The sequence below is a fragment of the Canis lupus genome, chromosome 5, assembly GCF_011100685.1.
Source record: "Canis lupus familiaris isolate Mischka breed German Shepherd chromosome 5, alternate assembly UU_Cfam_GSD_1.0, whole genome shotgun sequence".
Classification (NCBI taxonomy): domain Eukaryota; kingdom Metazoa; phylum Chordata; class Mammalia; order Carnivora; family Canidae; genus Canis; species Canis lupus.
Genome location: NC_049226.1, coordinates 83,072,202 through 83,084,889, shown reverse-complemented (window position 1 = coordinate 83,084,889; position 12,688 = coordinate 83,072,202). Strand labels below are relative to the sequence as shown.

At 39.2% G+C, this 12,688-nt stretch overlaps 1 protein-coding gene across 14 annotated transcripts in view; it reads right to left on the bottom strand.

Annotated features, from left to right (window-relative positions):
* The window catches only part of TERB1 (telomere repeat binding bouquet formation protein 1), a 49,829-nt gene extending 37,644 nt beyond the window's left edge, over positions 1-12,185 (bottom strand). For 3 of the 14 annotated variants that reach the window (XM_038538761.1, XM_038538764.1, XM_038538762.1), the window contains exons 1-4: positions 11,383-11,537; positions 9,559-9,615; positions 1,532-1,642; positions 1,221-1,349 (exon numbers count right to left, since the gene is read on the bottom strand). In XM_038538761.1, the coding sequence (XP_038394689.1) occupies positions 1,221-1,349; positions 1,532-1,642; positions 9,559-9,615; positions 11,383-11,416 (331 nt within the window). In that variant the 5' untranslated portion in view covers positions 11,417-11,537. Of the gene's footprint in view, positions 1-1,220; positions 1,350-1,531; positions 1,643-9,558; positions 9,616-11,221; positions 11,543-11,705; positions 11,795-12,038 lie in introns of those variants that run through there. The other 11 variants (XM_038538763.1, XM_038538754.1, XM_038538766.1 and 8 more) reach the window with 9 other exon arrangements.
* Positions 12,186-12,688: the final 503 nt, after the last annotated feature.

Genomic DNA, 12,688 nt, shown 5'->3' with positions numbered 1-12,688 from the left:
AGTATATTTATCCACATACAAGATGTTGTAGTTATCTTTGTCTTTTGTTTCAAATATGGAGATATATGGAGAATGAACTTAATAGAAAAACCAGAGGTAGACCCACTACATAGGCAAATTCATGAAACATTAATAACATCTAAATCAATGTGAAAAAGATCTTTTTAATGTGTTAGAATAGCTGGACTGCCACATAAAAAAGATAAAAGATTAAAATGGAGCATTCATCATGCCATAACCCAGGATAATTAAAAAGGAAAATATGAAAGTAAAAATAAAACTATACTAGTACCAAAAGTACATGTGGCTGGATTCCCCTAGGACCTTAGAGTATGGAAAACTTTCCTATGACTCAAAATCCAGAAGCAAAAAGGGGAAAGAATGACTAATTCTATTTTTGTAAAAAAATAAAAGACATCTGCATGACAAAAAAAAAAAAGCTAAGCACAGTGAGAGAGTGAAAAAAAAAAGTCTCCAACTAATGGCAAGAAAAATTGTGAAGGATTTTGAAATGAACAAAAATGAGTACTGAATGTCCAATCTAGCACACCCTTGTAGATTATCTAAGTCTTTCACTGTCTTTGGGCTATTTTACATCTCTGTAATTTGTAGAAAACTGATAGTAATCCAAGTCATTCATTTTTTAAAAGAGATTTATTTATTTTGAGAGAGAGAGCACAAGCGTACACATGAGCAGGAGGGCAGAAGGAGAGGGAGAAAGAATCTCACGTGGAGCACCACGCAGGGCTTGATCTCACAACCCTGGGATCATAACTTGAGCTAAAATCAAAAGTCAGATGCTTAATCAACTGCACCACCCAGGTGCCCCAGGTTATTGACTGCAGAAAGGGAAAACATTTTGGTCAGTCAAATGCAACTGACTGTTGCCCTATGGATATTGACCAGTTTGTGCCTACTTACAAATCTATTTCAGTATTCCCAAATGCCTATGTTGTTTTTTTGTCATTGCTTTTGAAACAGTTGTCATATTTTACTGGTTCCTTCATTAGTTAATACATGAAATAAAATATTTAGCATGCATGAATTTAGATAGATAGATAGATAAATAAATAAGTAAATAAATGAAATAAAATAAAATACCTGGATAAAACTATCCAGACACGTAAAAAAGGAATTTAATTCTAAAATTACTTTTTAGTAGTTTGTTGAAATATAACACAATGCTTGAAGGATAATGAAAAAAAGTTTTCATGTTTTACCACTTTGTTCTGCAACAGCTCCTAATGTATATAAGGCTGCTTCTTTTACCATGCTATGTTCACTTGACTTTGCAAGGTTTTTTATAAACATCAAACCACCAATTTCCCGAAAATAAACACCTGCATTACCTATAGGGTGCAAGACAAAACATAAATCATATTATAATTCTTTTAAGGAGAAAATAAATCACATGAACATAGCAACATAGCATGTAGAGTAACTGAGTTGAAGAGAAAGAACCATGAATATTTCACATATCAAAATACTAAAGAACTAGAATCACAGATAAAAATACACTATCATGTCTTACTGTTTTGTTGACAAATTGAATGAATAGTGACCAAAGCTTCCTTTTGTGAGAAAGGGTTGTCCATTTGATACTTCAGGCACTCCAATAGTAAGTTCAGGTCAGTCTTCATTTCTAAAGAACAAAAATTTCATTTTTTAAAAAACCAGATGTTTCCTTTAAAAAATTAACCATTTAGGGATCCCTGGGTGGCGGAGCAGTTTGGCGCCTGCCTTTGGCCCAGGGCGCGATCCTGGAGACCCGGGATCGAATCCCACATCGGGCTCCCAGTGCATGGAGCCTGCTTCTCCCTCTGCCTATGTCTCTGCCTCTCTCTCTCTCTCTCTCTATCATAAATAAATAAAAATTTAAAAAAAAGAAATATTTAAAAAATTAACCATTTAAAGTTCACTTTTTAGATATATATCTTCATGTTTGTTTTTAAAATAAGTATATATTCCTTTTATAATCAAACAGTAAAGATACATAAAAGAAAGATGTTCCTTAAATAACTTGAAATACTTACAATTATTTGGTTTTTCCTTTGCATGAAATATAAGAATACAAAACTCAAATATTATTTAAATAAAACTACATTGGTTTAAACATCTGTCATTTAGAAATTAACTGAAAAAAATGAAAATGTAATATATTGGAACTTGTGGGATGCTACCAAAACAGTATTTGAGAGGAAATTTGCAATGCTAAATGCTTATATTATAAAAGAAGAAAGGTCTTGTGACACCTGGGTGGCTCAGTCAGTTAAATGTCTGCCTTTGGCTCAGGCCATGATCCCAGGGTCCTGGGATTGAGCCCCATGTTGGGCTCCCTACTCAGTGGGGAGCCTGCTTCTCCCCTTCCGTCTGCCACTACCTGTGCTCGTGCTCTATCTCTGTCAAATAAATACAATCCTTTTTTTTTTTTTAAGAAAAGTCTCAATGACCTCAGCTTCCATCTTAAGAAACTATAAAAACAGTAAGTTAGGGGATCCCTGGGTGGCTCAGTGGTTTAGCGCCTGCCTTTGGCCCAGGGCACGGTCCTGGGGTCCCAGGATCGAGTCCTGCGTCGGGCTCCCGGCATGGAGCCTGCTCCTCCCTCCTCCTGTGTCTCTGCCTCTCTCTCTCTCTCTCATGAATAAATAAATAAATAAAAATTTAAAAAATAAAATAAAAAAATAAACTAAATAACAGTAAGTTAAACTAAAAGTAGAAGAATGGAAATAAAGATCAAAGCCAAAAATCAGTGAGATTAAAAGCAGAAAAACAAGAGAACTGTTTCTTTGAGAAGATCAATAAAACTGATAAATCTCTAGACAAACTGATGAGGAAATAGGAGCACAGACACCAATTACCAATAACAGAATGAGAGAAATGGCATCATCATAGATTCTATTTATATTCAAAAGATAGTTATATACAACTTATCTACAGATTCAATGACTTAGGTGAAATGGACAAACTGCTTAAAAGACACAAATTAGGGACGCCTGGATGTCTCAGTCTGTAAAGCATGCAACTCTTGATCTTGGGGTTTTAAGTTCAAGCTCCACGTTTGGTGTTGAAATTACTTAAATAAAATCATTAAGAAAGACATAAATTATGGAAACTCACCTAAGAAGAAACAAATCATCTGAATAGTACTATACTTATGAAAAAACCTAAAATCATATTTTAAAAACCTTTTGTAGGGGTGCCTGGGTGGTTCAGTTAAGCATCTGCCTCCGGTTCAGATCATGATCTCAGGGTCCTGGGATGGAGCCCCACGTCCGGCTCCCTGCTCAGGAGGGAGTCTGTTTCTCCCTCTCCCTCTGCCCCTCCCCTCACTTGTGCTAGCTCGCTCTCTCTCAAGTAAAATCCTTAAAAAAACAAAACAAAACAAAATCTTTTGTAAAGAAAACTCCAGGTTCAGATGGCTGCATCTGTAAACTCTTTCAAACATTTAAGGAAGAGGGGATCCCTGGGTGGCTCAGCGGTTTAGCACCTACCTTCGGCCCAGGGCGTGATCCTGGGGTCCCGGGATAGAGCCCCGCATCAAGCCCCACATCGGGCTCCCTGCAGGAAGCCTGCTTCTCCCTCTGCCTGTGTCTCTGCTTCTCTCTCTCAGTCTGTGTCTCTCATGAATAAATAAATAACATCTTAAAAAAAAAATTAAGGAAAACTACTACCAATTATACACAAACTTTTCCAAAAGTTTACGGAAAAGGAATACTTCCCAACTTATTCTATGAGGTCAGCATTACCCTAATACGAAAACCAAAGCCATTAGAAAGAGACAAAAGACAACTTAAGACCAATATCCCTCATGAATATTCATGTAAAGAGTCTAAACAATTTTAGCAAACTGAATCTAAAAACATATTAAAATAATAATACATCATGACCAAGTGGGTTTATCCTAAGATTCAGGGTTGACTAAAGATACGAAAAATCAATTCGTGTAATATGACAAACATGTAAAATCATATAGTCAACTCAATTGATGCAGAAAAAGCATTTGATAAAATTCAACATTCATTTCTGATAAAAAGAAATTCAGCAAACTTGGAAGAAAAGAAAATCTCCTCAATCTAAAAATGTATATCTATAAAAAAGAAGAAAAGCCCTATAGTAAACATAATACTTAAGAGAAAAAGACTGAATTATTTTTCCCTGAGATCAGGAACAAGACAGAAATGTTTAACATTGTACTGGGAGTCTAGCCAATGTCATTCTGTTTAACATTCTATTTAATATCGTACTAGAGAGTTAGCCAGTGCCATGAAGTGAGAAAAAGAAATAAAAGGCATTCAAATTAGGAAGGAAGTAGTAAAACTATCTGCCTTCCTGTACAACATGACCTTCTATATAGATCATCTGACGGAATCTACAAAAGAGCTACTAGCACAACTGAGTATAGTAAGATTTCAGTACTTCCATTTTCCTATAAAATTCTTCACTATCGGGACGCCTGGGTGGCTCAGTGGTTGAGCGTCTGCCTTTTGGCTCAGGGAGTGATCCTGGTATCCAGGATCGGGTCCCACATCTGGCTCCTTGCAGGGAGCCTGCTTCTTCCTCTGCCTGTGTCTCTGCCTCTCTCTGTGTCTGTCATGAATAAATAAATATATAAAATCTTTTAAAAAAAATTTCACTATAGCCTTTAAACAATTTCTTCTCTTGGTTTTAACGATTTAAATTAAATTGTATGTATATTTTGACATAATGCTTGAATTAACACTTAAAGTTCTCAAAAATATAGGATGAAGAGAAAAGGTAAAAATACAGAGGAACACACTAAAAGAAACTTGTATCTATTGTCAATATTTAGTCTTCCTCTTAAAAGAAATTCAACTGACAATTTGGTTCAAGAAAATTATTCATGATTCAATTTGTTAGAAAAACCACAGTACAAAGGTTATCACTAAGTAGTCTTGGAGCAACAACAAACATTTATTGATCATATTCTACATTAACAGAGACTGTAAGAAGGTTAGTTTGGCTGTATGGATAGCAATAAACCACTCATCATCAACAATATGCCACAAGAGGATTTTTTTTTTTTTTTAAAGATTTTACAGGCATCCCAACACAAGAGGATTTTTGATGGGGCATGGTGATTTTCAATTCTAGGCACAAAGGCAGAAAACAAGAAACTTCTTCGTGTATTCCTCTATTCCTCGCTGTACTCCCCTCTTCTACTTTGATGTTTTCTATTATAATCCCTCCCTTCCCAAAGCACCTAATGACATTTGCAACTCCGTTTTATCTTCTCCAGCCTATGCAACCTAGTTTCTTCAATACTTCCTGAAGAAAATAAAAACTCAAGTATATACAATACAAAAGTACAAGTTATAAAAGAAAATTGGAGAAATTTGACTTAAAATTTTAATTTTTGGAGCTTCAAAAGATATCAAGAATGTGAAAAGACAACTGACAGAAGGGAAGAATACATCTACAAATCAGGTATCTGATCAAGGGCTTGTGTTCAGAACATAAAAGGACTTTTTTTCATATAGAGAACTCTTAAAACTCAATAACAAAAAGATAACCAAATTAAGAAGTATAGACATTTCTCCAAAGAAGATCTACAAAATGTCAATTAGTATACAAAAAGATGCTCAACATCATCATTAGTCATTAAGAAAATACAAAACAAAACCCCAATTAGATACCACTTCACATACCACTAGGATGACAATAGTAAAAAGGCAGATTATGACAAGTGTTGACCAAGGATCTGAAGTAACTGGAGCACTTATACATTGCTGTAGGAATGTAAAATGGTACAGTCACTTTGGCAAAAAAGTGTAGCAGTTCCTTAAAAGGTCAAATATAAATTTATCATAGACTCAGCAATTCTACTACTAGATATATACTCAAGAGAAATGAAAACATGTCACACAAAAACTTGTACATGAATGTTCACAACATTAGTCATAACTTCCAAACAGTGAAAACCCAAATTTCCATCACCTCTTGAATGGATAAACAAAATATGATATATCCATTCAATGGAATATTATTTGGCAACAAACAGGAATGAAGATACTGAAACTACCTGAATAATCCTTGAAAATATTGTACTAAGTGAAAGAAGACAGCCACAAAAGCCCACATATTGTATGATTCAATTTATATGTCCAGAATAGGCAAGTCTAGAGATAAAAAATAGATTTGTGGTTGCCTACAGTTGGGATGTGACCAATAAGGGGTATAGGGTTTCTTTGGGGGTGATAAAAAAAATGCCCTAAAATTGATTGTAATGATGATACAACACTGTGAATATATTAAAAACAACTGAATTGTGTCTTTTAAATGGGCAAATTGTGTGTGATGTCAATTATATTTTTAAAAAAGCTATTCTATATACAAAAATCAAATTACTTGTATGCTTTGCAGTTGTCTGAATGACCAAAGTAACCCCAATCTCAGTTCTTTTGGGTAACTAATATGGACACTGGGAAAGAGAAAGTCCCCCTTCTCTTTTTTAAGATTTTATTTATTTATTCATGAGAGACACAGAGAGAGAGGCAGAGACACAGGTTGAGGAGAAGCAGGCTCCCCACAGGGAGCCCAATGTGGGACTCGATCCCAGGACCCTGGGATCATAACCTGATCCGAAGGCAGACCTCAACCACTGAGTCACCCAGGTATCCCTGAGACAGTTTCTCTTTTCTAAATCTCAAACTGTATGTAAATTTGGCTACTCACTTTCAAGGCCAAACTTTGGGCCTCTGTCATTAGTCAGAACAGGTCTACCAGTAATATTCTCAAACCTATTTTTTCACTTTTGGAATATTATCCGTAATTCTTTCAACTGTCTTACTTCCTTATTAATTTTTTTAAAAGATTTTATTTATTTATTCATGAGAGACACAAAGAGAGAGAGGCAGAGACACAGGCAGAGGGTGAAGCAGGCTCCATGCAGGAAGCCCGATGTGGGACTCGATCCTGGGACTCCAGGATCACATGCCCTGAGCAGAAGGCAGACGCCCAATCGCTAAGCCACCCAGGTGTCCCTTTTATATTTATTCCTTGACCCCTAAGATCTTTAATGCCTTTACTCCTGTCCACTGAGGCTTCTAGTTTCATTTCCTTCCCTATTCATCCTAGATCCCATGATTCATCACCTCAACCATTATTTGCTAAGATTCCTTTGACTACTTGTTCTTCTAGTAAAGATGTCCTATAATCCTAACCATGACTCAAAAACACATTCCTTTCTCTGCTTTTTCAGCCCAAATGTGGGCATTGCTAAAGGGAAAAAATTAATTATGCCATTACAAATATTTGGTATGCATTCCAAGTTATAATCCCTAACTCTACTCAGCAATCCCATCCATGGTCAGCTCTCTTCCGCTTCCTTCCTCTTCCGCTTCCTCTGCCATTTTCCTCAACAGCTATTTCAAATCTTCAGCCTTTTTTAAACCTCCAACCCCATCCTGCATCTCTCTCTTCCATTTTGTTTTAATTGAGTTTCCCCAGAAGCAGACCAGGAGACAAGGATTTGAACATTAAGTACTTTTTTGAGAAAAAGAGGACAGGAAGGTGGACAGAAGCAAGTTATTATTAAGGATAACTGGAGCTTCACTCCACAAGGAAACTCTGGGAGCCAAGGTGGAACCATGTATCTCAGAGTCATCCCCACCAAAAGGTGAAGAGTATTTATTCATCAATTCCAAACACTCATTTGTTTAGGGCTGCTCTCAGGGAAAGGGTCATTAATTATCTGGCATTCTCTGGATTGCCTTGCTCTCTGGGCAAAAGCATATTACAAATGCCAAGATAAATCCTCAAAAAGACACAGATTTTAGGCCTGAGAGAACTCCCCACTTTGCACAACACAGAATTCCTACAAAATATTTACATCCATGCTCATTCTTTTTTTTTTTTTTTTTTTTAAGATTTTATTTATTCATGACAGACACACAGAGAGAGGCAGAGACACAGAGGGAGAAGCAGGCTCCCCGCAAGGAGCCCGATGTGGGACTCGATCCTGGATCCTGGGATCACGCCCTGAGCCAAAGGCAGACACTCAACCGCTAAGCCACCCAGGCGTCCTGCCACACTCATTCTTATCTCTTCCTCCACAATATTAGACCAGGTATCTAGTGCCCTACCTGTTTGTTCATGGTTAATCCATTCACCTATGTTCTGGGACCTTCTATAGTAACTACAACTAGTATACTTTGGTAGTTTTTTTTTTTTTTCCTCTCCAGAATGATTTCCTTTCTTTTTGTGGTTTCTTTGGAGAACTCTTCCTCACCACTCTTGAGTTTCCTAGTGGTATGAACTGATATATTTCCTTTCTTGCTTGAATTAGTTTGAGTTGATTTCTCTCACATACAACTCAAATGGCACATGACTTCTTAAAAATCTATTCATTTAACAAATGTTTATTGCCTGTCTACTATGCATCCACTCTACCAGATGTGGATTCTGATTTCAAGGAACTCAAAATCTGGTGATGGAGAAAAACAGAGAAAGATGTGGGTAATTCCCATAGTGTAATAAATGGTCTTATAGGGGCATCTACAATTATCCCCTCTCCAGGTTCCCCAACCTCCCCCTCTCCAGAATCTCCATTCCCTCTTCATATATTCTCTTGTCTCTACTCCCCTTACAAGGTTCCCTTAACATTACAGTCTCCCGCTACCTATTGTCATATATCTTCAGTCAAGATTTTTTTTTAAAGATTTTTTTATTATAATTCATGAGAGACAGAGAGAAGACAGGCAGAGACATAGGCAGAAGAAGCAGGCTGCCTGATGTGGGACTTGATCACAGGACCCCAGGATCATGACCTGAGCCGAGGGCAGACACAACCCACTGAGTCACCCAGGTGCTACTTCAGTCAAGCTTTTAAGAAGAGAAAGGTATTTATACTATCTCCAGATTCTTATTTCCTACCCAAACTTCAATATACTGCAATCTGGCTGAAATGTATTCAATTTACTCTTAATAAAACAAATGATCTCCTAAATACAAAATCTGGTGGATAATTCAGTCGTCATCTGTGGATATTTGACACCAGTGAGCTCAAGCAATCTTTCTTCTAAAATATTCTCCTAAGTCTGATTTCCAAAATTCCACATTCCTGACTCTCCTTTCATCTTTCTGAAATGTTTTTTTCTGTCATTTTTTTGAAAGCCCTCTTCCTCAGCCAAATCCTTACATGATGGTGTGCATTAAGGAACACCATTTTCCATTCTTTTTTTTTTTTTTTAATACTTCCTCTGTAGTCAATCTCCTCCATGCCCATAGACATAATTTCCATCTTTCTAAGGACGACTCTGAAACCTGTACCTCTATTTGGTGGTGGTTCTCTCAGGTTCCCACTGTTCTTTACATATCTCTATTAAACCAGCTACCATATGGTATTCTAATTATCAGCCTACCTTTACCTATTAGGTCAGTAATCTGAAGTCAGTGAGACAGGCAGGGTAGATGCACAATAAATATGTATGTAAACTGCTGAATATTTTTTTTCATTTCCTGGATCTTGTCAGATAATTTGCAGTATATCCCACAAATAGATATAAAATTAATTTGATATATAATCCATTAATTTCTCACCTTGTATCTTCTTTGTGTCCTCACTTGCCATTCTCATCTGTATTTTCCTTACTTCATCTATAAGATAAAGGTATTTTCTCAATTTAAATCAATGTTTGAGAATTACAGAATTATAAGTGTAAAGGAGTAGGGAAAAATAGTTTTCCTGAAGCCAGAAAAGCAGGGAGTAAACCTACAACTTCCTAAATATGTGATACAAGTTGTGCTTAACTTCTCTGAGGCTCAGTTTCCTTGTCTACAAAATAGGAAATCCCTTTTTTTTTTAAGATTTTATTTATTTACTCATAGAGACAGAGAGAGAGGCAGAGACACAGGCAGAGGGAGAAGCAGGCTCCATGCAGAGAGCCCGACGTAGGACTCGATCCAGGGTCTCCAGGATCACGCCCTGGGCTGCAGGTGGTGCTAAACCGCTGTGCCACCTGGGCTACCCCAGAAATTCCTAATTTATAAAGTTGTTACAAGAATTAAATTTGAAGATATACATACATGCATGTGGCATTTGCATAAGTACTACAGGCATTCGACAGATTTTATTAAATAAATATAAAAATGGTTGGTTAACTGAATCTAACTGATCCTCTCTGGTTCTGCTTCCTCATTTTCTCTTCTGGTTCTGCTTCCTTATTTTCTTTCCTGTATTTTCATCCCATCATCTCTGACTGGTCATCCCTCCATGAATCAGAAATTTAAAACACACACATACCCTTAAGAACTCAATTTCTCCACACAAGCTAAGCTTAATATTAAAAATTTATTTTTCTAACAACCCATGTTTTTCTCAACGTAGTATTCTACTATTAAACTCTTTGTTTATCTATCACTTGTTAGAAGAATTTTTAAAACAACCAGCAAGTCTGATATGGCATCTTACATGCTAAATTATTTTTTTAGAAAAATCTAAGTCCAATTAACTTCTTAAAGCAATACAATAGGACTCACAGAACTCCAGAATTCTCTTTTTTACTCCAACACTACATGGTTAATGGGAAATAGCTACTTACCCATTCTATTTTTTTCTCACTCTCAGAATGAAAATAAAATTCCCAAAAAATTAATAACAAATGTTAGAATCTTTTATAAAGTAAATTTAAATATATACCAGCTTTGCCACTTTTTTTTAACCTAGGTATTCCATTAAAATAGACTACGGTACCATATGTGGATTTTTGCTTTGTGAAGGAATTTAAGGACTATTTCCTTAGTTTTAATTAGTCAGAACTAATTATAAAGCCTTTAAATATAGTTTTATGTTTAAAAAGGAATATAACTTTAAAATCTAAATGTCTTGAAACTCATACTAATACTCTACCTTCTCTTCCCTTTGTCTTATACTGTTTCCTAATAAATGGTTACTTTGCACAATAAAATTAAATACAGTTTTCCAACTGCCTAGGAGCATTAATACAAGTCATCTTATTTACTAGCTAAGTGCTTGGAAACATCCACAGCTAAGGACAAGTCATTATGTTCAAAGGGTTGGTAATTATAAAATATAGTCTATTTCCCAACACAAAAGTATCTTCAATAAAGCAGATAGTGTTTTCCATAATTTGGTGAAGATGCAAGCTGTAGTGAACGAAATTTCAAAATGATCTGCTGTATTCTCACAGGGCTGGGGGAGGGGGAAGGGTTCCCAGGTAAGGGAAGAAACTATCCCACTTACAGGTTTAATTCAATCCACTCCTCAAAACTGTGCTGTTAGATGCAAAGTCAAGCAAGAAAACGGAAAAGTACGCTTTCCCTTGGCCTAGAAACTGTTAACATGAAAAGCTTTCGCAGCATCTTTCCGTGTAAGGCCGGCAGGCTGAAAAATCCCACACTAACCGTCATCACCGAGCGCCTGAGAGCGGATACTCATCTGGGCCTCATACACCGTGGAGTGGACCGAGGCCCTCTGGGAGGGGAAGCGAGGGAGAAAGGGCTGCGACGGTTTAAGCAGATGGAGAACTAACAGGTGCAGAGAACAAGCGAAGGCCCCCGGAGCGCGCCCCCACCGCGCCCACGTTCCCAGGCGGGGGACACGGAGCAGCCGTTCCGCACCAGGCCTCGGCAGCCCTCGGCAGCCCTCGGCAGGGGGCACGGTGGCGACGCCCGACCTCTCCAAGGAGGGAAGCCCCCCTGCACCCCGTGTTCCCAGGGGCGCTCACCCGGGCTGGGAGCCCTCTCCTGGGGGCACAGGTCCGCCCCAGGCCCCGTCGTCTCACACCGCGGCCCTCCCACGCCCGCCTGGGGCCGGGTGCTGGTCACAGGGCGAGGCCCGGCCCAGCGGCCGAGGGGCCTCCCCACGGGTTCCCACGCCGGAGGGCCTGGGGGTTCTCGGAAACTGCCGGCCTCCAGAAGCCTGACTAACCGGCTGCTGTGGGGGCGAGGGCGGCGCCGCCCAGGCCCGCTGCCGCCTCAGGAAGGCCGTTCCCGCCAGCTCCCGCCAGCTCCCGCCACCCCTCACGGCAGTGGGTGAAGATGGGCACCGGCGGGCTGACCTGGGCCTCCTGGACACGGTCGGGCGCCGGGGCAGGGCCTCTGCCCTCAAGTCGCACGGCGCCGGGTTCCCGCCCGTTCTCCCTCGCCGGCGGCCTACAGCGGCGCGGGCCTGGATTTCCCGCCCAATGGGTCGGGCCCACTTCCGTGGGCGGGACTTCCGTGGGCGGGGCTCCCGGACGCTGCCCACCCACGCCCGGCCCACGCAGTGTCCCTCCGCGGAGCACCGCTCCTCCACATTGCCGAGGCGGGTCCCGGGTATCAAGAGTGTGGATGGCGTATGTTGGCAAATTGAATTGAAATTAAAAAATATAATTCAATTAAAAATAAAAAAGGATATGGATGCAGTATCTTTGAGTGGTAGAAAGTCTCAACGTGAATGGGAACTCTGATCTCACTACGCCCGTTTTCGGATTTTCTTTGCTCAGAGGGGCGCTCGCAGCAGGGAGTTAGGCGAGCGGGCTCAGGATAGAGGAGGCTCGGTCTGAGACGGTGGCTGCAGGGCTCAGCGCAGGTGAAGAGGCCATTGCACCGAGCCTGGCCCTCATTCCTCTCTCCCCAGCCTCCTGTCCTTGTTTAATGATATAACTATACGTTTGAAATATTGGTCTTTTCATATAGTGACGTTCCTCAAATGTCCCTTGCTAAAATC